We start from the raw sequence: 24,057 nt of genomic DNA on the forward strand, positions 1-24,057 counted from the left end.
GACCCGGTGTTCAAGGAGGAACTTGGTGTGGAGGTGGAGGCGTTCTTCCCTAGAAACAAGGGCTCTGTGGATAGCATTGAGGTCATTTGGGAAGCGTTCAAGGTTACGATCCGGGGTGTCACTATTTCTAAAAGTTGTGGAGTACTTCGTCTGATTGTTCGGACCCTCGAGAGCTTGGAAGCTGACTTGCGAGACTTAGAGCGCAGGATGCAGGTTGACTCGGATCCCGATCTTCTGACACAGTTCCGTACTAAGCTCTCCGAGTACGAGGAGGAGGCTGCTAGAGAGGCTAAGCATAGGGGGAAATACTGGACGTCGAGGCGATACTGCGAAGGGGAGCGACACGGTAAGGTCCTCGCTGCTCTTACTAGACATCCAAGGCATGGGTCGGACGTGTTGGAATTGGTGTCGCCGGATGGTACTCGCTGTCGAGACACTTCGGAGATTCAGCGTGCTTTTATTGATCACTATGCACACCTTTACACGACACAGCAGACGGGTGAGACTCGGTACGGCAGCTTCCTCGATGAGTTGGCACTTTGTTGGTTATCGGATGGTCACCGGGAGTTCTTAGGCAGGCCCCTAGAGGTGGAGGAGGTCAGGAATGCCATCATGTCTCTCTCTAATGGGAAGGCCGCCGGTCTGGATGGCCTTCCTGCTGAATTTTATAAGTGTTATGTGGACACCATGGCCCCTGTGCTCCGTGAGGTTTTTGAGGAGTCCCTGGAGGAGGGACGTCTGCCGGGCTCCATGCGAGAGGTCGCCATCACGTCGCTGCTTAAGCCGGGTAAGGATCCGCTGGATGTGGGCTCCTATAGGCCCCTCTCATTGCTCAACTGCGATGTCAAAATTCTCGCGAAGGTCTTGGCAGTGAGACTAGCCGAGCTCATGCCCGTTATTGTATTGCCTGACCAGTCGGGATTTGTGCCCGGCCGTGCTACTTCCCACAATCTTCGCACCTTGTTTTCGCTTGTATCGACCATTGATCCCACTGTCCCGGTTGCCGCTATCTTTCTTGATGCCACTAAGGCGTTTGACTCTGTTGAGTGGGGCTATCTTATCGATGTTCTTTGTCGGATGGGTTTCCCCAGGATCTTTATCTCATGGGTTAAGCTCTTATATACTGATCCGATGGCGAGGGTAGTAGTGAATGGGGTGCTATCCCCCTCGTTCCCTCTTACGAGAGGGACCCGGCAGGGATGCCCCCTTTCGCCCCTCTTGTTTGCTATTGCCATTGAGCCGCTGGCCTGTAGGATTCGTCAGTTTCATCAGCAGAGCGCCTTTAATTGTCTTCAGCGGCAGGTCGGTATTTCTTTATACGCCGATGATGTTACACTCTATGTCGAGGACCCTGAGAACAACCTTAATTCGCTCTTACGAGAGCTGGTCGCTTTTGGAGGTGTCTCCGGTGTCCATATCAACTGGCGGAAATCTCAATTTTTCCCCCTCACTGCTGCGGTGGCCAGGTTTCCCCTTGACTACCCTCTGGAATGGTGTGATTCGGAGTTGCGATATCTCGGCATTGTCGTGTCCTTGGACAGAGAAGATGCGGTTCGGCTTAATTATGGTGTGGCCATTACTAAACTTGCGGATGATGTCACCAGGTGGATGTCTTTGCCTCTCTCCATGGCCGGTAGGGCGTCTCTTATCAAGATGGTAGTTCTGCCCCGCTTTCTTTATCTCTTTCAAAACCTCCCATATCATCCTGGTGCTTATTTCTTTCGCAGACTTCGTTCCGAGCTCCTGCGGCTGTTCTGGGGGGGGCAAGCAGCCACGGGTGGCTTGGGCCACCCTTACGTTGCCTTATGCTGATGGCGGTTTCGACGTCCCTGACTTTGAACTTTATTATCTCAGCGCTCAGGCGCATTATGCTTATCACTGGATGCGCCCCACGCCGTTCATGCCCCAGATTGCGGCTGAACATTGGGTCGCCCACCCGCTCCCACTTGAGGGGATGGTTTTGGGCAAGGTGTCAGACGTGGAAACGCCTCGCACGACGGTGACGTGCACGGTGGATGCTTGGAAACGGGTGGCTCAATTGCTGGGCGTTTCCTTTCTTTACTCACCGGCCTTGCCTCTGTCTTATCATCCGGATTTGTCGCTGTTGTTGGAAACGGGGTTTCAGCGAATGTGCAGGCGGCTGGGTGTCCTCACGTGGGGCGACTTGTTTCATGAAGGTGCCTTCCGTACGCAGGCTCATTTCTTCGGTGCGGCTGCTTGCTCCCCTCTGGAACTGTTCTACTTTATCCGCCTGCGGCAGGGCATGCGTGCTCTGCTACCAGACTACCCTTCGGAGCCCGGGGTTACCCTCCCCCTCCACGTGCTGTTGGTTTCAGATGGGCGACACCTGGTGTCGAAATTATACGGGGCTATTCGCAGACAGCGTTCGATCCCGGCCAATCGGGTGCGCGAGCAGTGGATTGCCGAGTTGGGTGCTCCTATTACAGACGAGCAGTGGAAGTACTGTTGTGGGCTCACGGCCAATGTTTCTTCTAGTTGTCGCCTTAAAATTATCCACTACAAGTTTGTTCAGAGGTACTATTATACCCCGGCGAGGAAACTACGGTTTCATTTAGCGGAGGATGACAGGTGTGCTAGGTGTCGGGCGCTGACTTCCTGCATTTGGCTTGGAGCTGTGCGGGGGTTTTAGTATACTGGACTCAGGTTCATGAAGCCCTGCAGATTATGGCGGAATATGGGGTGGCGTTTGACCCCTTAGTGATGTTACTGGGCTACTCTAAGGACGTACCTGCCTCTCACCGTAGATTTGTTGACGTGGCCCTGCTGCTGGCTAAGCGTAGGGTTGCTTGTTGCTGGGGTCGTGGTAGGGTGCCGCGCTTTCAGGATTGGGTGACTGACCTCATATACTGTCAGGATCAATACAATATCTATTCTGACCTCATGCCTGTCCGATGCAGACCAAAGGACTTTTGGAGTCCGCTCCAGGTGTACCTCCTAACCAGAGCTGCGCAGGACTCTGATTCTGAACCTGGGGACCGCGAAGGGATAGGTTGATGACAACATGATGGGCTGGGATTTTACACTACACCTGCTGATCATCCAGTATCGGGGGAGGGGCTGAGCTGTCTCCTTTCCCTGCGAGCTGTTGGGGGCTGCAGTCTCCCTTACGTCTGGTGCATTACTGGGAATTGAGATCGTATCCCTGTGCGGCACCTTTATTTCATGTGTCCCTTATATCTGAGTCCCCTCTGTCTCATGTGCTCTCCGCTAACGGAATGTGATCATACTGTATTGGCTTGTTGGCTTGCCTGCCCATGCTGGATCATTGCTTTCTAACTTATACTGTACATTTCGCTGTTGCTCCTTGTATTGACTGATGACCTGCCCTGTACTTCCTTGTTTCTCCTTTTTTTTTTTGGCTCTGACGTACCATTGTAATGGCCATATGTGACTGTATGTTTTGTATGTACACTTCCCTTGAACCTGCTTGTCTCCAAATAAAGGTTTAAAAAAAAAAAAAGGCTGGACTACGCCAGCTCCCTCTTGTTAGGGGCAAACGTAGCAGAGAAATCTAGACTCCAGCGAGTCCAGAACGCCACCGCCAGAGCGCTGACCGGTCTCCCGCGTTACAAGTCAGTGTCCACTGTCCTCACGAAACTCCACTGGCTCCCCGTGGGAAAAAGGATCCACTATAAAACCCTTTGCCTTGCATTTAAAATCCTCAAAACTGCCTCCCCCCTATGCTATGTCCACTTCTTACATCCTATGGTCCCCGACGCACGTTGCGTTCAGAGGGACAGAACTTAGCAGTAGTGCCCCGCTTCAAATTAGCAAGAATGGGCGGCCGTTCATTCAGATACCTTGCTGCAAAACTCTGAAATGAACTTCCTATTCAAATCCGAAGAATTGAGGATCTACTACCCTTCAGGAAAGCCATAAAGACTCACCTCTTCTGTTAGTGTGCAATAGCCCTACTATGACAGCACAAACACCCCCTACCTGTGCAACTTCATGCAGCTTGCGCCGGGACGCCCCTTGGCTGGGGCAGCCGTGCGTGTTACAAGTTCATATAACATTAACATTAACATGTTGAAAGAGGCAGACAGATCTAACAAAGCAAGAATAGAGGATTGTCCTTTGTCCAGTGCCAATCTAATATTATTCATTACTTCCACCAGCGCAGTTTCGGTGCTGTGGGCAGCTCTAAAACCAGATTGCGATGGACCCAATAATCCATGACTTTCAAGGTGAGACACAAGTTGACGGTTGATTAAAAACTCTAGTACTTTCCGAAAGTAGGGGAGCAACGAGATCGGACAATAGTTCGTCAAGAGTTTCGGGTCTGCAGTAGGCTTTTTTAAAATTGGCCTAACTCTGGCAGCCCTCCATATCACTGGAAACGCTGATTGTGACAGTGACCTATTAAATAGGTTGGTGAGATTGTCAAGGAGCAGAGGGATGATGGTGGCAAGAAATCGAGGTGGCATAGGATCAACTGGTGAACCAGATTTAATTTTTGACCTAGCAATTTCCACTTCCTCAGATTTACACAGAGAAAATTCTTCTAGCAAGGGAAAAGGACCAGTTGAATCAATGGGGTCCTTTCCCTGAAAGTTTATAGATTTAGAAGGCAGAAAGGAGCTATGAATTGCCAAAATTATATTCTCAAAGAAATGAGAAAGACAGTCAGTCCAGTCCTGTGAAGCGGAGGTACATGTCTGGCTGGGAGGAGTCGAAAAATCTTAGTATTTTAAAAAGCTCCTTATTGGAATTTGCATCCTTTTCAATATTGTTTAAGAGAAACAGTTTTTTCGATGGTCTGATATTCATCATGTAGCTGCTTTACATGCATTTATATTCTTCATGATCTTCCATGCTTTTACTTTTGTCTCATTGTTCCTTTGGGACAGGACCCCTCCCACTGCGCACATCGAGGCATCCGTTTCAGCAAAATACGGCAGGGCAGGATCAGGATGCACTAATACAGGTGCTGTTGTAAATTTCCCAAGTAACTGCTGGAAGGCGTTCTGTGCCTCAGAGGACCAGACCAAAGGAACCCTCTTCCTCAACAACCGAGTCATAGGAGCAACAACATTGGAGAAATGGGAGATAAAGCGCCTGTAGAAGTTGGCGAACCCCAGGAGGACCTGTATGTCCTTGGCCGATGATGGTATAGGCCAAGTCATGATGGACTCAATCTTTCTAGGGTCCATTTGGATCCCTCCTGCTGAAATAACGAAGCCCAAAAACTCCACCTTCGCTGTACTGAACTGACACTTGTCAAGTTTAACATATAAATGATGGTCCTGTAGTTTCTGCAAAACCTGAGTAACATGCTCATGGTGTTCCTCATTGGTCTCCGAGTATATTAGTATATCATCTAGATAGACGATGACACTCATATCTAGGTAATCTCGGAGCACCTCATTTATAAAAAACTGAAAGGCTGCCGGCGCATTGCACAAGCCGAACGGCATCACACAATACTCGTACAGGCCAAATTTCGTTTTAAAGGCAGTTTTCCTTTCATCGCCGGGGCGTACTCGAATTAAATGGTACGCGCCCCGCAAATCCAATTTAGTGAACACCGTAGCCTTGCGCAACTGATCCAGCAACACTGGAATAAGCGGAAGAGGATATTTATTCTTCACTGTAGCTTTATTCAGTGCCCTATAGTCCACACAAGCCCGCAATGTTCCCTCCTTTTTTGGAATGAAAAATATAGCCGAGGAAACCGGCGAACAAGACGGACGGATGTACCCCTTTTCTCAACATATCGTCTAGGTATTCCTTCAGATGTAACCCCTCAGGTTCAGACAGCGCATATATTCGACAACATGGCAAAGAGGCGCCTGGCACCAGGTCGATCTTACAATCGAACGGGCGATGGGGGAGGCCCTCTGCTTGACCCTCATCAAATACCTCTTTGAAATCTGAATAACAAGAGGGTACCAATCAACTATCACTAGCTGCACATATCAATGGGGTCACCCTATCAGTATCCTCCTGATAACAGCTCTTCAGACAATGCGCAGAATCCAAGGTCACCAACTGCCGAACCCAATCTATCTTGGGGTTATGCTTTTCTAGCTATGGCACCCCTAACACCAGACCAAAGGAAGGGGCATCTATTAGGTCGAAACATACAAATTCGGAATTTCCGTTCTTGCATAACAGACACAATGGTTCCGTTCGTCGAGTAATGGAGCCAGAGGTCAACTCCGTCCCATCTACGGCCCGCACTGGCTCAGGCTGTTCTTTATAGACACAAGGTATCGACAATTTGTCAGCCAGCGATATATCAATTAAGTTCCCTGTAGCACCGGAATCCAATAGCACTGAAACAGGCACTCTGTTACTGTTGAAGATCATCAGATATGCAGAGATGATAAAATGTCTGGGTACACGTTCTACCACCCCCTGTGTCCCATCCAACACCATGGATTCGTCCCCGCCCAAAAGGCTATCTGCATGCTGTAAGAACACCACTTTTTGGTGTATGGTGTGTTTGAGGGCTTCACAGGGCACTCCCGTGCATAATGACCTCCCTGCCCACAATACAAACACAAGTTCTTCTCTTTTCTTCTCTTCTTCTCTTCAGAGGACAGACTGCCTCTGATCCCCCCCTATCTCCATGGGTTCAGGCCCTGTTTTGTGCTCCACCACTGGTTTTATATCAGGCCTACTAAACCCCTGTGTGTGGACTGAAAATGGTTGCGTTCACCGCGTCTTTCTAACAACCTATGATTTAATTTGACCACTAGGTCGATAAATGCAGCACAATCAGCAGGGGGATCGACTACCTGGGATACTATATCTTTAAGATCCTCGCACAACCCCTGATAGAACAAAGTTCTCTATGCCATAGGCCACTGGGTTTCGGACACCAGCCGATTAAATGAGGAAATATACGTCAACAGATCCTGTCTGCCCTGCCGTAGTTTCAACAATTCAGCATCGCTGGCCTACATGAACGCGTGTTTCGCAAACAATCCCTGCATCAAGTCCCTAAAAGCCTGGTAATTGTACAATACTCAATCATCATTGTTCACCAGGGGAATGGCCCACAGGGCCACTGTGCCAGCCAAATATGAGATGGTAAAAGCAACCTTAGCCGAATCATCTGGAAAGGCATTCGGTCTACACATAAAGTGCAATTGGCACTGATTCATAAATATACTGAATTTCTCACTATCCCCTGAAAATCTCTCAGGGACTGCCAAAGGGACAGGGACCGGTGAATTCACTGTTACAGCAATAGGAGCCCCCTAGGCTAACCCCTGACCTGCCCCTCTGTCGTACTGGAAAGTTGCAGGGCGCAAAACGGGACCTTGACCCCTGACCTGTGCCTGTTCTCTAGCCTTTGCCGCACCCAGTTCCTGACTCAGGTCCCGTACCTGAACTTGTAATACAGTGATAATTCCCATCAGGTCCTCCATAGTAGGGGGGACTGGCTGCCCCACCCGTGGGATTAAGCAGATCGTCCATACTCGCCCGGGCAGTGTATTAATATTCTTGGGCTTGGTATTCTGTTAGATTCCAGCTCAAAAAGCCCACGACACTGCAGAAACGACGTATGGCCCAATCCGCTACCCCTGCCCATATGCCGCTCACTGGATAGCACACAATGAGAAAGCAGATGAACACCGGGAGAGGGTGGGAGAAGGAAACAAGAAAAACAAGGAAGAGAGACAAGGGAACCACTTCTGCTTCTGTTGGACCCTCCACTTGCCTGCACCTACAAAACAAGGCATAACATTACCACTCTATACTGACATACATCAATCCCCTCTCACCTTTGACCATGACCATGCCATACCCATTTACAACACCATGGACTTCCTTACCAGCGTGGAATGCAATAGATGTCCCGTGGGGGTCATGATCCTTTCTACAGCAGCAAGCCTTGCTCTCTGTTTTAGATCCAGGAAAGTGAAACTAACAAAATAAACCCAACCCTTCACTAAAGAATCACGAGGGGGAAAAAGTCGAGCAATGACAGAAAAAAACCTGTGTTGAGTAATAGGATTCCTGAATCACCATAAACAGGAAATTAGGAAAAGAACTCCAAACAAAGGGGAGCGGAGCACCAAAGCAACTTCTCTGCCCCGTTCCGATCCACAGACGCCGAGGGCGCCCAAATCGGCACAGCGATGATGAGTGACTACAAAAGATGCGGAAGCTGGACACACAGTTCAAAGGCACAGCCGTGCGTTAATCCGGTAGATTACGGAGCATTGCAATCCTTTGTTACATGAAGCAGAAGGAGGGTACTGGAGCCCCAGAACCCCAACGACTGAGCCCAATTGTCCACGGACTCGATAGTTCTCGCTTCGGTGCCCACTCTAAGCACGAGTTCACACTATGCAGCTCTGGGCAACAAGCTTGCTTAATCTCCACAACGGGCCCCCTGCGGCGGGATGCCTGGCTTTCACCTTGGGGATGCCCAGCACGGTTGATCTCACAGGGAAAAACCAGGACGGGTTCCCAAGGCAAGCGCCGAGATGCCCAAGGGTACATCGAGCGCTATATAAGAACATACATACATACATACATACATCATAGTAACGGGGGGGGTCTACTAAGATATCGTTGGAGTTTGTAAACAAAAGGTCTAAAGTGTGGCAGCAGTGTGTGTAGAACCAGTGACTATTTGGGCTAGCCCCAGGGTACTCATTTTAGTGACCAATTGGTTGGTATCTGGTTCCAATAGCCTTTCTGCATGGTAATTAAAATCTTCTATTAAAAGGAAGTTCTCTGTAGCAAGGACATGAGGAGCAATGGCCTTGAGCAGATTGTGTGTAAAGTCCTTTCTCGGGCGGGGTGGTCTATAAACTAAAGCTCCTCTCCACGTGCCTTTGCATAGCCCATCTATTCTAAAGATAGAAAGTTCTAGTTGATCTGAACTCAGATTACAGAGAGATGATTTCTAGGCCATTTATTGTGGCTATAAGTAGACCTCCCTCTCGTCTCTTGCTTCTTTCCACTCTAGTTATATTATATTAAGGGGGAAAAGCGGTTACCACATAAGAAGAGGCATGTTCATGTAGCCAGGTTTCTGTTCTAAAACAGATATCGGACAACTCAATGTCCAGGAGACTCCATATTTCTATTGCGTGCTTTGGAACTGAAAGGGCATTCAAATAAATCCCCGTTAATGGCTTGGGGTTTTTCCCCATGGCAATTATTTAGGCATTTAAGCTCTTTACTAGAGTAGTGCTCAACTTGCACAGGCTGTGGTGGGTCAAGGGCAGCTGGCAACAAGTAGGGGGAGGATAAAAGAAAGTCAAAACCCTAACTACACGACGACGCAATATAAAAATAGGTGAGTAGTAACAGCGTAATTACATCTAATGAATGCGTTAGGGATTAAGACTTTTACAAGTTAACGATAAAAATATATGCAGTTTCACATTATTCAAAAAGCATCACACAGTAAAAACAGTGCAGGGTAGTACCGGGAACCACACCCTATAGCCGGCACTCAGTAGAGTGGAAGGAGAGTCCTTCAGGGGGCAGCTGACCATGTCAAATCGAAGGAAAGGCAGGATTTACTTGTAGGCAATCGGCCAGTGATTCAGTCACAGTGGAGGAATCACCTAAAGTTAGGCTGATATTAAACTTTTCAGCGTAATCACAGAGAATCAGGGATCTAGTGCTTAAAAATTGGAGCATCCTTAAGACAGATGGCGCAATAGGCCAGTCACTTCCCGGCAGACCAGATATCGCATACAGAAAAAGTTCCTCATTGAAGGTTATCCTAATACAAAGTCATTTTGTGGACAAACCCCAGAGTAAGATTGCCATTACAGGTTTTTTTCATGCACTACCTGTAAGGCATGCAACAACTGTGTGAAGGACTATCAAGTGCCGGGAAAAAAGAACCATTAACAAGTTGCTAAATTGCAACTCTAGTTTTGTGGTGTATTACCTTCTTTGCCCCTGTGGCCTCCAATACATTGGGAGTACTATACACCCAGCCACAAAACGTATTTGGTAGCACAAAAGGTCAATAACCAATCGTGATAGATCCTACCCTGTGGCAAGACATTATGCCACAACTCACAATGCTAGGTGTGACAGATTGCTCTATTTCTGCATTGATCAAATCCCAATAAAGGAGATAGGAGGGGACAGGGTGAAACTTTTAAGGCAGCTGGAAGCAAGATACATAGTCTAGTTAAGCACCTGGCCCCCCTGGGGTTTAAACTGTTAGGAAGAACTGTGGTCATTTGTAGGTTAAGTTCAATACTTTGCTCATTCAGAGCTGGATTGTACTCTAGACTTTTTGTGACAGGAGATTGTGCTTCTGGAAGATAATCAAATCCCTCAAATCCAATCAATTCCTTTCCTTTCCCCCCTACCACCCATTCCCTCTACCCATGCCCGCTCAGGTCATCTACCAACCATCTCAGGCTTGTATTCAGTAGTCTAAACATTGATTATTTGTTTTGTGTGTATTATTGATTAAATCAGCGCTCATTCAGAGCAAGATTGCCCACTTTGACTTGTCATATAGTTACTGCTTTTCTATATATTGCGTTAAGTTAGCATGAGTTTATTAAATGTTTACACGACATATTTTCCTTCGGCTTCAGTTCGCACACGACACATAATTGTTATTGTAGCTTTCAACCTAGACGAGATGTGATTTATTTAAGAATAATATGTTATTGCTCTGATATCAGTTGTGCTTGGTACACTTGGTACACTGTCTGCACACTGAGAACTGAACCCTCGCACCACATTAGACATAACACAAATAAAGTTGCTGCCAACATTGGGCTCTAAGCGGGTTTAAGATAGAGTTACTGAGAATGCACAAACACACTTGATGGTGCTTCGCATGCAGAGAGCTGGTAGCTGATGATGTGATCTTCTCCTACTGACATTTAGAGGTATGGGCCCGCCCTGCTAAAACCCAAATGAGACCTTCTTAGATATAATATAGTATGCTAAATAGGGTGCGCGAAATATAGGTGATACAGATTTATATAAATTTTTGCATTATAATATGCTATCACCGTTCGCTTACTATGGATTAGTGACTATTCTGATAACTCTGATTTTTATAAAATGTATTCTGGTATTATATAAGATACTGCTTTTGAGAACCTTGCATTGAAAAATAAATATTTCAAACTTGCACGTGTGTTCTTTTACTCCCCGTTGTGGTTTGAAATGATTACAGAGCGAAAGAGTGTTCATGTGTTCCACGATACCTGAGGTAACCCAAGTTCATGTTCTGGTTTGTCTAAGTCATTGGGAGTTTGTTATGACCAATGAGACACTGTAGCTAGTTCGGTAAGGGGATTTTGGATACTAAGGTGGGTTTTGGGTCACCCTAATTCACCGAGGTTCTAGATCTCTGTGCACAGTTCTGTGGGAGAACGGAAACCCTGCTACAGACTTTCTGTGGTAAGGAAATGGGCCCATCGAGAAAGCAAATGAGATTGTATCAGTAATTCAGTAATTATTACCTGTACAAACATGAATTGATGGTGGGATTACCATTAATTGTATAAATTCCAATCCTTTTAAATTAATTTGAATCTTGTATTTTTCAATCATTGCATTACTTTGATTTGTATACCACACCACAGGAGGCACGTTCATAATGAATTGAACTACATATAATTGATTGAGATGTGTTCTAAGATGGCAGACGATTTTTAAACCATTGCATATGTTCTAAGAATGCCGTCCCTTTTCAGTGTTTAATTTAATCATTCTGCGGTAAACCAATGATTTAGATTTTTGTTAAAAGGCAGCATTTCATAGGTAATTACAGACGTTGACGAAGGCCAGGAGGCTTAAACACCGTTGTCAGTATGCTTTGAGTTGCACAAAATAAAATCAACTTTTTGATTCAAAGCCGGAGTGCTCCACGTCATTCGAACTGTTTTTGGGTGTGTATATATATATATATCTTCACCGCTCCATATCCATTGAGCCTGAAACAGAACGGACACCCGTTTTCCTTTGTGCAGTACTTTATTTAGTGCATTCCGCCCTGTTGCGTTTCAGCCCCTAGAGGTCTTGATCACATGCCGTACTGGTGTTTCCTTTCATTTGTAAAGTGACAGTGAGTAAGAACAATGGAAGACAGACTCTCCGTCTGTTTCTTCACAGCAGTATTTACACCAATTAGACAAATTAAATTCACTGTACATTCATTGGTATTTCAGTTTAAATACTGATTAATTACTGTTTAAATACAGACGTACTCCCCCAGGAAGACATTAAATTAAACTAGGCTGCAAAAATGCAAAATGTGCATGTTTCTCCACAAAATCCAACATTAATATGCATTCAGGCATTAATCGGTCAAAATCCAGGACATGAGTATCCAATTGCATGTCAAAATATATATTAAAATGATGACACCGAAAACCCACTCCTTTTGGTCAATACCTCTACCTGATCCCAAAGTGTAATTCTGACAACATATTTCAATATATATCAGTGCATGGACATATAAATACATAAATGTATACATAGATAAATAAATAAATACATATTTACGATGGTAAAACAATTCTATTTAAGCCTAATCCTTAAAATTAGTGCAAATATTGCATTTAATTAGTGCAAAAGACGCTTTTTCTTTTGTGCAAATTTGCAAATGACCTGATATATACCTATAAACTTGCCTATATTAAACACTATTGGGAACCAGCCAGTATTATCCAATATATCGGCCATTCTTGCTAAATGATGGGCCAGGTAAACAAATACCATATTTTTTAACATACTGCTTGAAAGTGACTAGTGCCGTGGAGTGCAAATTGGGGATAGTCCTTCGGTTGACCCTCAACCTTAGGAAACCTATTACAAACTAAATTCATAGTTTATATAAATTCTATGGTCAACATAGGGACTGTACATCCCAGTTATCCTATGAGACTCGATTTGAAAACAACCAATGGGTAAGGGAGGCCTAAAAATATAAATATAAATATAGATAGATAGACATCCTGTTGTGTCTCTATTCATACATCTTTTTCGATCGGTAACTCTATAGACAATCAAGTTGTGCTGCCTTTCTTAGGAGGGGTTGCGTTTTTGCTCATATTACTTGCTTTTTTTCCTCATGTGCCACAATGCCTTCCCTTGCTCATTGCTTTACAATCGCTAACCTTCTTCTTCTATGGATTCTCCATTGCATGGTCCTAGAAGGCTCACTTTTCTCTCATAATGTTTCCTATGGCTGCGGATGGCCTTGGCCGTCCTTTTTAGGTCTCGCACCTGCGATTCAGGGCGAAGCCTCACTGTCGCAGAGCGAGGCCTATTGTCGTTGCTTCTGCTTACAAGGACTAAAAAAAGGAGACAAGAGACTGGCACACGCAGCCTGCCGGGATCAGATCAGGTTGCGCGCGTGAGCACGCGCTCCGATTCCGGCAGGCTCTTCAGTCACCATGGATCACGCACGCACACACACAGCCACGCATATACACACGCTCAGCCACACACACGCACACCCACAGCTACACTCACACACGCGCACACACCCCCCACCGGGCTCTTTTCTTGCTGCGCTGCTACAGGATGTTCTGAGAGTTGGAGAACCTTCCTCGCACCGTATGCCTTGCCTACTCTCTCCCGGGAACCCCATCATTCCCGGAATCCCTGCTTTCTTCTGGGCTCCCTCTGCCTCCAAGGTGCCGCGTTCCGGACGAGCTATGTCACCGCTAACCTGCTACAGAGGCGGGAAACATCCCGGAACTTCGCAGGCTCCTGCCTATCAAAGTAGAGCCCGCCTCTCTCGCCTGCATTCCATGCCTCGTTATTAGTCAGTGCTTGTTACCCACTGTGAATCATCGCACTGATTTCAAAAGCTCTGTAACTCCAACACTTAAGGGACACGCATTAAAACACAAACACGCCTGAACAATGTAATAGTGCAGCACACAAGACCCACTACTAAGTCTTAAGGCACTTTAGAAAGTTTGTAACAGAACGGCAGTGCTGGCAGACTTCGTGGACATGTTTATCAACCCTGGGCTGATGAAAGGCTGCAGCAACTTATTTAATTGTTTGCTCATTAATGAGTTGTTTGTTCATCAAGTGCAGGACACATCCAACAGTGGTAAGATGAGCAGAGTGTGTTACGGAGCAGGCGGCAGCTCCAGGCTCCCAACAGGTAGTGTGGAGTGTGAGGGTTCAAAAGTAGGAGGGCAGGGTGGCTTCCATTCGCTCTGAAAATAAAATGTGTAATGCATTGCTTGATGAGCAGACCTTCAAGCAATGAGGTCAATGGCAAGAACCCACGCAGCGCTCTCAGCATGCCGCACAGTACAAATGTCACTATTATTTACAGCAATAAAAAACGTAAAAGAGCTGTATGAAGCGCGGAGTAAAACAAAAGTACAAAAAGGTGTTCCAAAAAATGTCACAGTATTGCACTATATGAGTTTTGGAGCAGGCACATAAATCGAGTGAGCAATCTCACAGTTTGTTGGTAACAATGTTTTGTTATTAACCATCTGAGCGCTATAACAACACGTGCCTAATAGTGACTGGCGTTAACACACATACCGTCCGAGGAATTGCGGCAACGGTTGGGAAGAGGGAGATGTGCAACACACTCACACACCTTCAGAGAAATGCAAAACAAACCAGCATCCTAGGCCCTCCGTCACCCTCCACACGCACACAATGAACATATTGCAGGTTGAACCATTCATGATTTTATAACTCGCATGCAGAGTCACAGCCCACAAACGTGCCTGCCTCATTCCAGCTGGATCCCTGTTCCTCCTGTTGTAATGGCGGTGGTATCCAAAAAAAATAAAAAATGACCGCAGCATGGAAGAGGTGGTTTTGATGAGCGGGAGATGCTCAACCAATGAATGAGTGTACTGTTGGCAACATAGGTATTGAGAGGTAAAGAGGAAGGCCTCATGTTGGACTTTTTGAAGGCGGGGTAAACGGACGGGTAGCAACACTGACTGCGTAACACAATGGCCGAAGCCTAATAAACCAAGAATGTGCAAGCACAAAAGCACTATACTTTTTCAGAAACACCTCGCCGCTGGCGAAAACCATTTTATACTCCTGGTGTCTCCAACACTTTGAGCCTTTTGGAAATATTTGTAGTTTTATTGGTTTGGTCACTTCGGGTTTTGCACACAAATGGAATACTTTATGTACTGCAAAATTGCGGAGGGAGGGAGTCACAGTTCCTGAGGTGTGTGTGCAATTAATCAGCTCCTGTGTGTTACGCTTTACCTTCTGTCTTTGTACACCTCACAAGAGAACTGGCAGTAAGTCACATGCGAAGCTATCCCTACTACACCCTCACACACCCTAACGCTCACACACACCCACACTCACACCCTCACCTTCACATCCCCTCACCCTCCCTCACCCCCCTTCCCCGTCACACCCCCCTCCCCGTCACACCCCCTGACCCTCACACCCCCTCACCCTCACACCCCCTCACACTCAAACCCCCTCACCCTCAAACCCCCTCACCCTCTCACACCCTCTCACCCCCTCACACCCTCTCACCCCCTCACACCCTCTCACTCACCCTCACAATCACACCCTCACACCCCTCACACCCCCTCACCCTTACACATCCTCACACCCCCTCACCCCCCCTCACCCTCACAACCCTCTCCCCCTCACCCTCACACCCCCTCACCCACCCTCTCACCCTCACACACCCTCTCTCACCCTCACTCACCCTCACACACCCTCACACACCCTCACACACCCTCACACACCCTCACTCACCCTCACTCACCCTCACACACCCTCGCTCACCCTCACACACCCTCGCACACCTTCACACACCCTCGCACACCTTCACACACCCTCACTCACCCTCACACACCTTCACACACCCTCACACACCCTCACTCACCCTCACACACCCTCACTCACCCTCACACATCCTCACCAGATTAGCATAACAAAACATAACATAGCATAAAAAAACACAGCATAGCATAACAAAAAAAGCACAGGATAGCAAAGCATAGCATAGCATAACAAAACAAAGCATAAGATAGCAAATTAAAACAAAACATAGCATAGCAAAACAAAGCATAGCATAATAAAACACAACAAAACATAGCATAACAAAACATAACATAGCAAAGCACAGCATAACAAAACAAAGAATAGGATAGCAAAACAAAACATAGCATAGCATAACAAAACGTAGCATAACATAACAAAACATAGCATAACAAAACACAACAACACATAGCATAACTAAACATAGCAAAACACAACAAAATATAACATACTTGGCTGCTGCCGCGATTTCACAGCAGTGCGGCCGTTTTAAAAAACGGGCGGGGCTGCGTCGGCCATTGGCCGACGGCAGCACCAGCGAGGTAGTGCTGCAGTCGGCCAATGGACGACGGCAGCAAGGAAGGGGTTAACAAAACACAACAAAACATACAATAGCATAGCAAAACATAGCATAGCATACCAAACACAACAAAACAGAGCATAGCATAGCATAACAAAACATAGCATAGCAAAACAAAGCATAGCATAATACAACACAACAAAACATAGCATATCATAACAAAACAAAGCAAAGCATAGCATAACAAAACATAACATAGCATAGCATAACACACATACTTAGAATATATGCTCATAGCTACAAACTAGCAGCCAATATTATTCCCAACTTTCCTTATTATTGAGCAAGATCTGACAGTTTGCAAATCATCTTTATACACTAATTCAGAGTTTTCGAAAAATTGTATGCAACGCATTGTCATACACAATGCCAATAACTCAAACTTTAATTTTGCGAGACCTATTGCATTGTAAATGCTTGTTGTTGTTGTTGACCATGCTTTCTTACAGCATTGGTTGGTGCTTTTTGCATCGCTTGCGTATAGGACCATGACGTTGGGCTCAGTCGTATTTGCTATTGTACTTGGCCTTCAGCCCCATCCGCTAATGGTCCCATTCCCATTAGGGATACTCTATGGTGTTATGATTATCTCAAGTGTTCTTCTAACCCATCTTTATTCTACTGCCATAGGTGTCTTTTCCCATGTTTTCTACCATATTTCTGGTGGGTTGTCTTCTCGCTCACCTACCTTTCCGACCTCGGGTCACTCTTTCTCTCTCTGATAAAGGCTGGCTATTCTTAGTCAGGAATCTTTTGTGGACCAGTTCACAGACCCTCCTCCGGAGATGGCATTGCTTGGGTATCTAATTCAAAGGTAAGGAACCTGCGGCTAGATGTCTATCAGATTAATATGTTACTTACCTTTGGTAACACCTTATCTGGTGGAGAGACAGGATCTAGCTGCTGATTCCTTACCGACTCGCCCTCCAACACGATTTGTGACCTGTTTGTCCTCTCCTTTCCCATATCCCTTCTGGCATTCTCGTACCTTTCAGTTGAGTAAATAAAGGAAACAAACACACACAAGCATTTTACAAAAAGAAGATTATTTTTGGACACACTGTTTCCTTGCAGTTTCTATAAGTGACTCCAGGTTTTTGCACGGGAAGTGGCCATGGAAAAAACTGGGGAGGGCTTATGTGCACTCTGTTGACTGCACATCTGAAGTATGACATCGTTATGGAGTTGTACTACGCCCTCTACCGACGAGCAGAGGTACTGCTGTAGAAAGGTTTCCCAATCGAGTCTGGCACCTGTGGATAATTCAAAAGTAAGTAATCTGCGGCTAGATCCTGTCTCTACCAGATAAGGCATTACCAAAGGTAAGTAACTTATTCTTTCTGTCGGGTGTGTTCTGTTGAGTTCTGGATATCTTTTTGAACAAAGCACCAAAATGCCCACTTAACTTAGTGGTTGCCACCTCCTCATACCTTTAGTTTGTACTATTGTCTTTTTGCAGTGTGTGTGTATATTTACATCTCCACCTAAACTCGGGAGCTACCCAGAGTTCCCTGCTTATATAGATATAAAAGTGTAAGTGTTTGTGTGTGTGTGTATTCCTCCTTAAAGTGCTGTAATGTCCATTGTCTGCCCCTCTTGTTCTGTATTCATCACAAAACTAGAAGCAATCCACTTTTCTGGCGTGCTACATTCTTTCATTATAAATGGGTTTAAACATTTTGTGAGAGAGATGTAAAATATTATTGCTGTGTGTGTATGTATGTATATAGATAGATATAGTCAATGTGTTCCTGTACTACATGAATTGTCTTACTTTATGTGCTTTATGTTGATTGTTTACCTTGTGTTTTGTATTTGGTGTTGCCTCTGTCAATTGCAGACTGTTGTTTAATTTATTCAGATCTCCAGAATCATATTTCTTATACTTCAGTTTTTCTTTATTTGATGCTGTAGGATGAATCACTTCAGCGCCTCCAAAAGGAATCCGAAATTCTACAGCGGACATATGCACACTATTTTGATCTAACTATTATCAACAATGAAATAGATGAAACAATTCGGCATTTGGAGGAAGCCATTGAACTTGTGTGCACAGCATCACAATGGGTTCCTGTCTCCTGGGTCTACTAGGCCATTTCAAGGCAAACAAAGAATTTTATCAAGACTGGAAAAAAACCTAATACAGGACTTGGAAAGAAATCCTTTGTCATTGATCTTGTATCAGAAGATCGTGGCCTTTAGAGACTATATAGATGAAGTGTGACCTAAATTTATAAATATTGTCATGTCCAAATAGATGGCGGGAAACAATTTTTAAACATTAATTTAAAGAGACAGTATCTTTTTTTCCCTAAATCGGTTCTCCAAAATTGTATAAAAATGTATCTTTTAAATGTTTCCTTCAATCCTTTGGAATGTTATATTTTTGGAAACCATAGCTTTTTATTTCAAAGGCCCCTAAAAACTGCACAATGGAAATGCTGCTTTCTATAATCTATTTTAATAATAAAGAAATGATTGTTACTTTTTCTGGGGGTGGAACACTACATTGATTTTTTAAAGTCTTATTTCATGGATTGAAAGAAATTACTTTCCTTTATTTATTTAAACTGTATTTACTTACTCAAACAAAAAGGATCAAATTCATCAGTTATTAGTGCCTGTCTTTTTTTTTTGTTTTACCATCAAATTTCCTTTTATATATTTGTGTAATGTCCAAGATTTTTTGATACTGTCTCTTTGAAGGACATTTTAGAGATTTCAGATCAGGTCTTAATGCATGTGGACAGTTCAAGCGTTCATGCTGTTGGTGTATCTGTGTTGAACAACTTGTAATCTACTACAGCGAAGTACATTCCGTTTATGGGAAAACATACCCAAAGGGAGTCAAACAAAATGATTAGAACTAAGTTGTAAACCTATGCACATCCCTTGCATTTTGGGCAACTTTATAAAAACTGATTTTTATTATTAATGATCATGTAGTGAAATGTGTTTGTAATTTTGTCTCAATTTATTTTATTGTAAGGGGCAGTGGGTGCGACTGATTTTGCCATGTCAGGTCTGTCTTCAGAGAGTATTAACGGTTCAATTATGTTTAACCAGAGAAACGATCTTTTTACATATGTATGTATTTGTTTCTTAAGTAAAAAAAAAAATGCACAGTTTTGAAAGTCAATACTGTGCGGTATAAGTTGTGGGCACTGCTACAAACGAATTGTCTGAAAGATTCATTTTCATATAGCCCTGTAAATTCCTCAAAAAAATGGTAACGAACACTAAAGTTTGATCATTTTTTTCAATATTCTTCCTTAGTTAGCTCAACAATTATGTGACTTTGGGTCCTTCATTTCTTCCTGGATTTGATCAGGTAGCTGCAAGGGAAAACGGTACTCTGGTTACTTGTGGCTTAGTTTTCTAATTTCATACATCCAATAAAGTAGAAGGCATACATGTGAATTCCAAACCCGCAAACCACCATGAAGGTGAAGGGTTTTCTTAATTAAACCATGAGAAGTTTGCTCAGGCAATTTCACAAACCACTTCAGTGCCCGAGAGTGGGTTCATCCCTTTAATTTTATATGAACCTGAAGATGGCCTCCCAGAATGTTATCTGAGGTTAAGGCCACCCCTCCACCCTCACCTCTGAAATTCTTTGGACATGAGGGAGAGGATTATCTGGTGCTAGAGTGACTCAGTTACTGTGCGATGGTACAGTGGTGTCATAACCGTTTAAGGGGACACGGTCAGCCGTTATTATCAAAGTGGTGATTGCTTTTGTCAGAATTAAGATGAGAAGCACAAAATAATGCGGTGGGCCGTTTTTTGTACCTTAAAACCTGTTTAGTCTGTTTGCCTTTTAACGTTTTATACACTGCCGAAATCATTGACATCACGAGCTGTACATACCATACTGGTATAGCGATGACAGTCCTTGCATTCTAATTTACACCTGACGCACATTATGGGATGCCCCAGAGTGCACTGTATGTTAACACAGCAGGAAGAGCCAATAGTAAAATGTAGGTTTTGTGAAATATTTGTTCTGGACAAAAAAAAATATTGAATTGAGTTTGTCACTCTACCCAATCCATTGCAAAAGTCGACTTTAAAATAAGTTTCATTTGCAGATTTGTTAGGTTGTGGTTGACTGTGTCCTTTTAACTTTGGCATGGGAGCATCACAATTGCAAGCTGATTACAGGGTTGATTTTTGTAGAATTTTAGAAATGTATTTGTTTCTCTGTACGCTGTTGCCTTTTCATAAGAAGTCTTTAAGTATAGTCTTGGTGGTTAAAGGGATATTGTAAATTTAATAATTTTCAACTGTAAATAATATACATCACTTCCTTAGGATGTATAACACTGCTGCAGAAAATGTCTCTCACACCCAAACTATGAAGGATCTTAAACGCAATCCTATTTACATTTATTAATTGCTGTCTTTTTTTCCCTGAATATGCACCTTGATATGTCTTCCCCAATCGAACTTGTGCCCATTGTCAATGTTAGCAGAAACAGAATGGAAGGATGACTTGCTTTATGAAGAAAGGATATCGTTCAAGAATCAACAAGACTATAATATGGGGGTATTGGTACCCGTGTTGTGAAGTTTATACTGTCAAAATACATGTACAGTAGATCCCAAACAAATTAGTACATATTAAAGGAATACAATTGTTTAACAAATGTTTTCCATGCACAAAGTTGAAATAGAATGGTAAATGCAATGAAACATTGTAAATTAATCAACAAACCAAAAAATGCACCTGTAAAAAGTATAAACTACCAGTGTACCAAGAGTTGAAATACAAAACACAATTGTACTGTTAAAATACATTGTGATATGGATTTGTTTTCTGTGCACTACTCAAGACCTATGTTAAAAAAATACAAGCACATTTATCAATAATGACTCATTTTGCCATGCACAAACACTTTTTTATATTTTTTTTACTATGTTTGAAACTTTGAAAGTGGACTTATGTGATCAAATTCGGTGAATACCTCCAGAACAATTTTCAAGTTCACCATAAAAATATTTGAACCAGTCCTCTTGTGTGTGTGCTGCCTTCCATTTAATGGGAGATTACCTTGCATAAAACACAGGCTAAAACACAAACGTCCTTCTTCCAAATTACTACAAATCCCAGCACCAACTCCCTTTCGTAGAGTGTCGAGGATTTCCATTTTCAAAGGTTGATTTTAGTAGGAGGAGCACAAACTATTTGTAGAATGACTTACAAAATAGGCTTAGTACTTTTCATGCATTAACCTACCTTATTGTCTTCCCAGATAGGAGTCAGTACATCATACTGTTGAGACTGACAATAGCATTGTGTTAGTCTTCTGTGCTGAAGTATAGTGTGCTGGGCCAGGTTTTCACAATTACCTGAAAAGCTGAGTAACTCCTCTCCTTGTACCTTTATGGAAAAAAAGTTCCCTGTTTCAGTCTTGTACGTTCCTTATGTTCCATGGCTCCTTCAAGAAATCTGGAGAACAAGACATGTAGCAAGAGTCTCCTGACTTAAAGCTTTTTTCTCCTTGTGACACACTACTCTTCTCCCACTGTATGGCTAATTAGTTGTACATATCTGAAAGAAACAGGTTGGTGTTAGATTTCTTACCTTAGAATATCCCCAGGCGTTAGACTGGATCCGGAGAGTTTTCATCAGCAGTACCCCTGCGCGTCGCTAGGCGTCGTCTGCGGCTCCGCGTCCGTTGTTGGCGTCGTGATCGCCAGGATGACGTCGTAGGAGTACTTCGACGCCGCCCTCGCACGCTGATGTCATTTTTTTTTCGCGCCAGCAAGCGCAGATCCGGGAAGAGCAGTACTCTAAGTCATTTTTTGACTAACTTTTTGATCACTTTTTGAGTCGACCTTCGACTCGCGGTGCCGATAGGGATGCCTGGTTTTAAACCTTGCGAGGCCTGTCACCGCCTGATGTCGGTGACCGACCCCCACCGTCGGTGCCTTTATTGCCTCGGGCCGACCATGATGACAAGTCGTGCCCCGACTGCCGGGCCTTGACCTCGAAGGCTAGACGGGAGCGGTCCCATAAGCTACTCGAGCTCCGGCAGTCGGCTTCGCGCCGCTCGAGGTCCTGGTCGAGGAGGAAGTCTAGGGACCGGTCGTGGAGCCGCAGTCATCGCCGTTCGAGTCACCACCACTCGTCAGGGTCAAAGTCCTCAGGTAAGTCGAGGCATTCGAAAAATAAGTCAAGGTGTCCTCACTCTTCCGACTCCCCCAGACGCTCACGCGATGTGGCCAGGGGTTTGGGCAACATCGCCCCCTCTGTCGGACCCGCAGGCGTCGCGTCCAGCTCCATACCCGTCGGTCCCTGGGCTGCCCGCAACGCCGGAGGAGATAAGTGCTTTCCTCACGGCCATGAGGTAGCACTTCCCTCCGTCGGAACCTGCTGCGGCGCCTTCGGGCCCCGCGGGTCCGACTGGGAGCCCTGGCGGGCCGGTGGACGATGTCGTCCACGGTTTGAGCCCTTGTCCGTTTCCGGCGTCGGACCGGCGCCACCCGGCTCCTTCTCAGACTCCGATGGTTGAGGCCTTCACCTATGGCCCGGCTCCATCATTTTTACCAGACTATCAGGAGATGGACTGGGAGGGGTCTGAGGTCCTTCTGGCACTGCAGTGCCAGTTGAGCCAGGACTGGGCAGAAGTGCTGGGGGAGGCCAGTGGTCTGGACACTTCGCCCGACACTGGTTTCGTCTCTCCTGCCTTTGTGGCTTTGGAGGAGGGGGCTGCTTACAATGTGGTGTTGAACAGGGTGGCCAAGGCTTGGCTCTTGAGCTCCCTGTTGTGGCCGTGAGGACTAACCTCCTCACTGAGGTGCTCAAACCGCAGGCAAGCTCCTCAGAGCATCTACTGCCGTTTAACGAAGCCCTCAACGATGTTCTGTGACGGACAGTGCACTGGAGCGTTTCAAGCACTCCAGGGCTACGTCCAAATCCTTGGGCCTTGGCCAACGCCAGCAAACTTTCGCTTTTCACTCCTTACGTGGCCAAGGAAGAGGCGCCCCCCTCACGTCGATCCAGCCACAGGCCGCAGACCCAGGCTCAACGCGGTTGCGGTTACCATCGTGGCGGTACCTGGGAACACCGGCACGGTCATTCCACATTCAACACAATTCTACGCCAGTGGGGGTCAGGGTCCGCTATCGCCTCCCCCACTGGCGTAACATCACGTCGGACAGGTGGGTGCTGCAAATCGTCTGAAGGGGCTACTCCCTCTCCTTCGAGGCGACCCCTCCAGCCATGCTACCACAGTACCAACGCATGTCGGGAGATCACTTGCGACTTCTGCAGGAGGAAGTTACGACCCTCTTGGCCAAGAGGGCCATCAAGCACGTTCCTGGGCAAGAAGTAGGAGGTGGTTGCTATTCCCACTACTTTCTGGTATCCAGGAAGGGCAAAGGAGGCCTACGCCCTATCTTGGACCTACGAAGCATCAACGGCTTCCTCCGGAAGGAGAAGTTCAAGATGCTGACTTTGGCTCAGGTCCTAGCTGCCCTGGACTTGGCACAGTTTCGGGGTTTTCCCCCTGAGCAGCGGGTCTGGGATATTCAGGCTCTGATTCAGATCTTTCAGCCTTTATCCCGAGCTCGTCAGGTTGACGCTGCGGCTCCTGGGGCTGATGGCCACCTGCATCCTTCTGGTGCATCACGCCAGGTGGCGGATGCGGGCTCTACAGTGGGACCTGAAGTTTCGGTGGGCACAGCATCAAGGCAACCTGTCC

General features: G+C 45.5%; 1 protein-coding gene across 10 annotated transcripts in view; it reads left to right on the plus strand.

Annotated features, from left to right (window-relative positions):
- CASK (calcium/calmodulin dependent serine protein kinase) overlaps positions 1-21,243 on the plus strand; it is a 1,261,401-nt gene extending 1,240,158 nt beyond the window's left edge. For 9 of the 10 annotated variants that reach the window (XM_086934112.1, XM_086934115.1, XM_086934119.1 and 6 more), the window contains one exon: positions 18,263-21,243. In XM_086934112.1, coding sequence (XP_086790238.1) covers positions 18,263-18,439 — 177 coding nt within the window. In that variant the 3' untranslated portion in view covers positions 18,440-21,243. The remainder of the gene's footprint in view (positions 1-18,262) is intronic. The other variant, XM_086934120.1, reaches the window with a different exon arrangement.
- Positions 21,244-24,057: the final 2,814 nt, after the last annotated feature.

The sequence above is a fragment of the Lissotriton vulgaris genome, chromosome 8 (genome assembly GCF_964263255.1).
Source record: "Lissotriton vulgaris chromosome 8, aLisVul1.2, whole genome shotgun sequence".
Lineage (NCBI taxonomy): Eukaryota > Metazoa > Chordata > Amphibia > Caudata > Salamandridae > Lissotriton > Lissotriton vulgaris.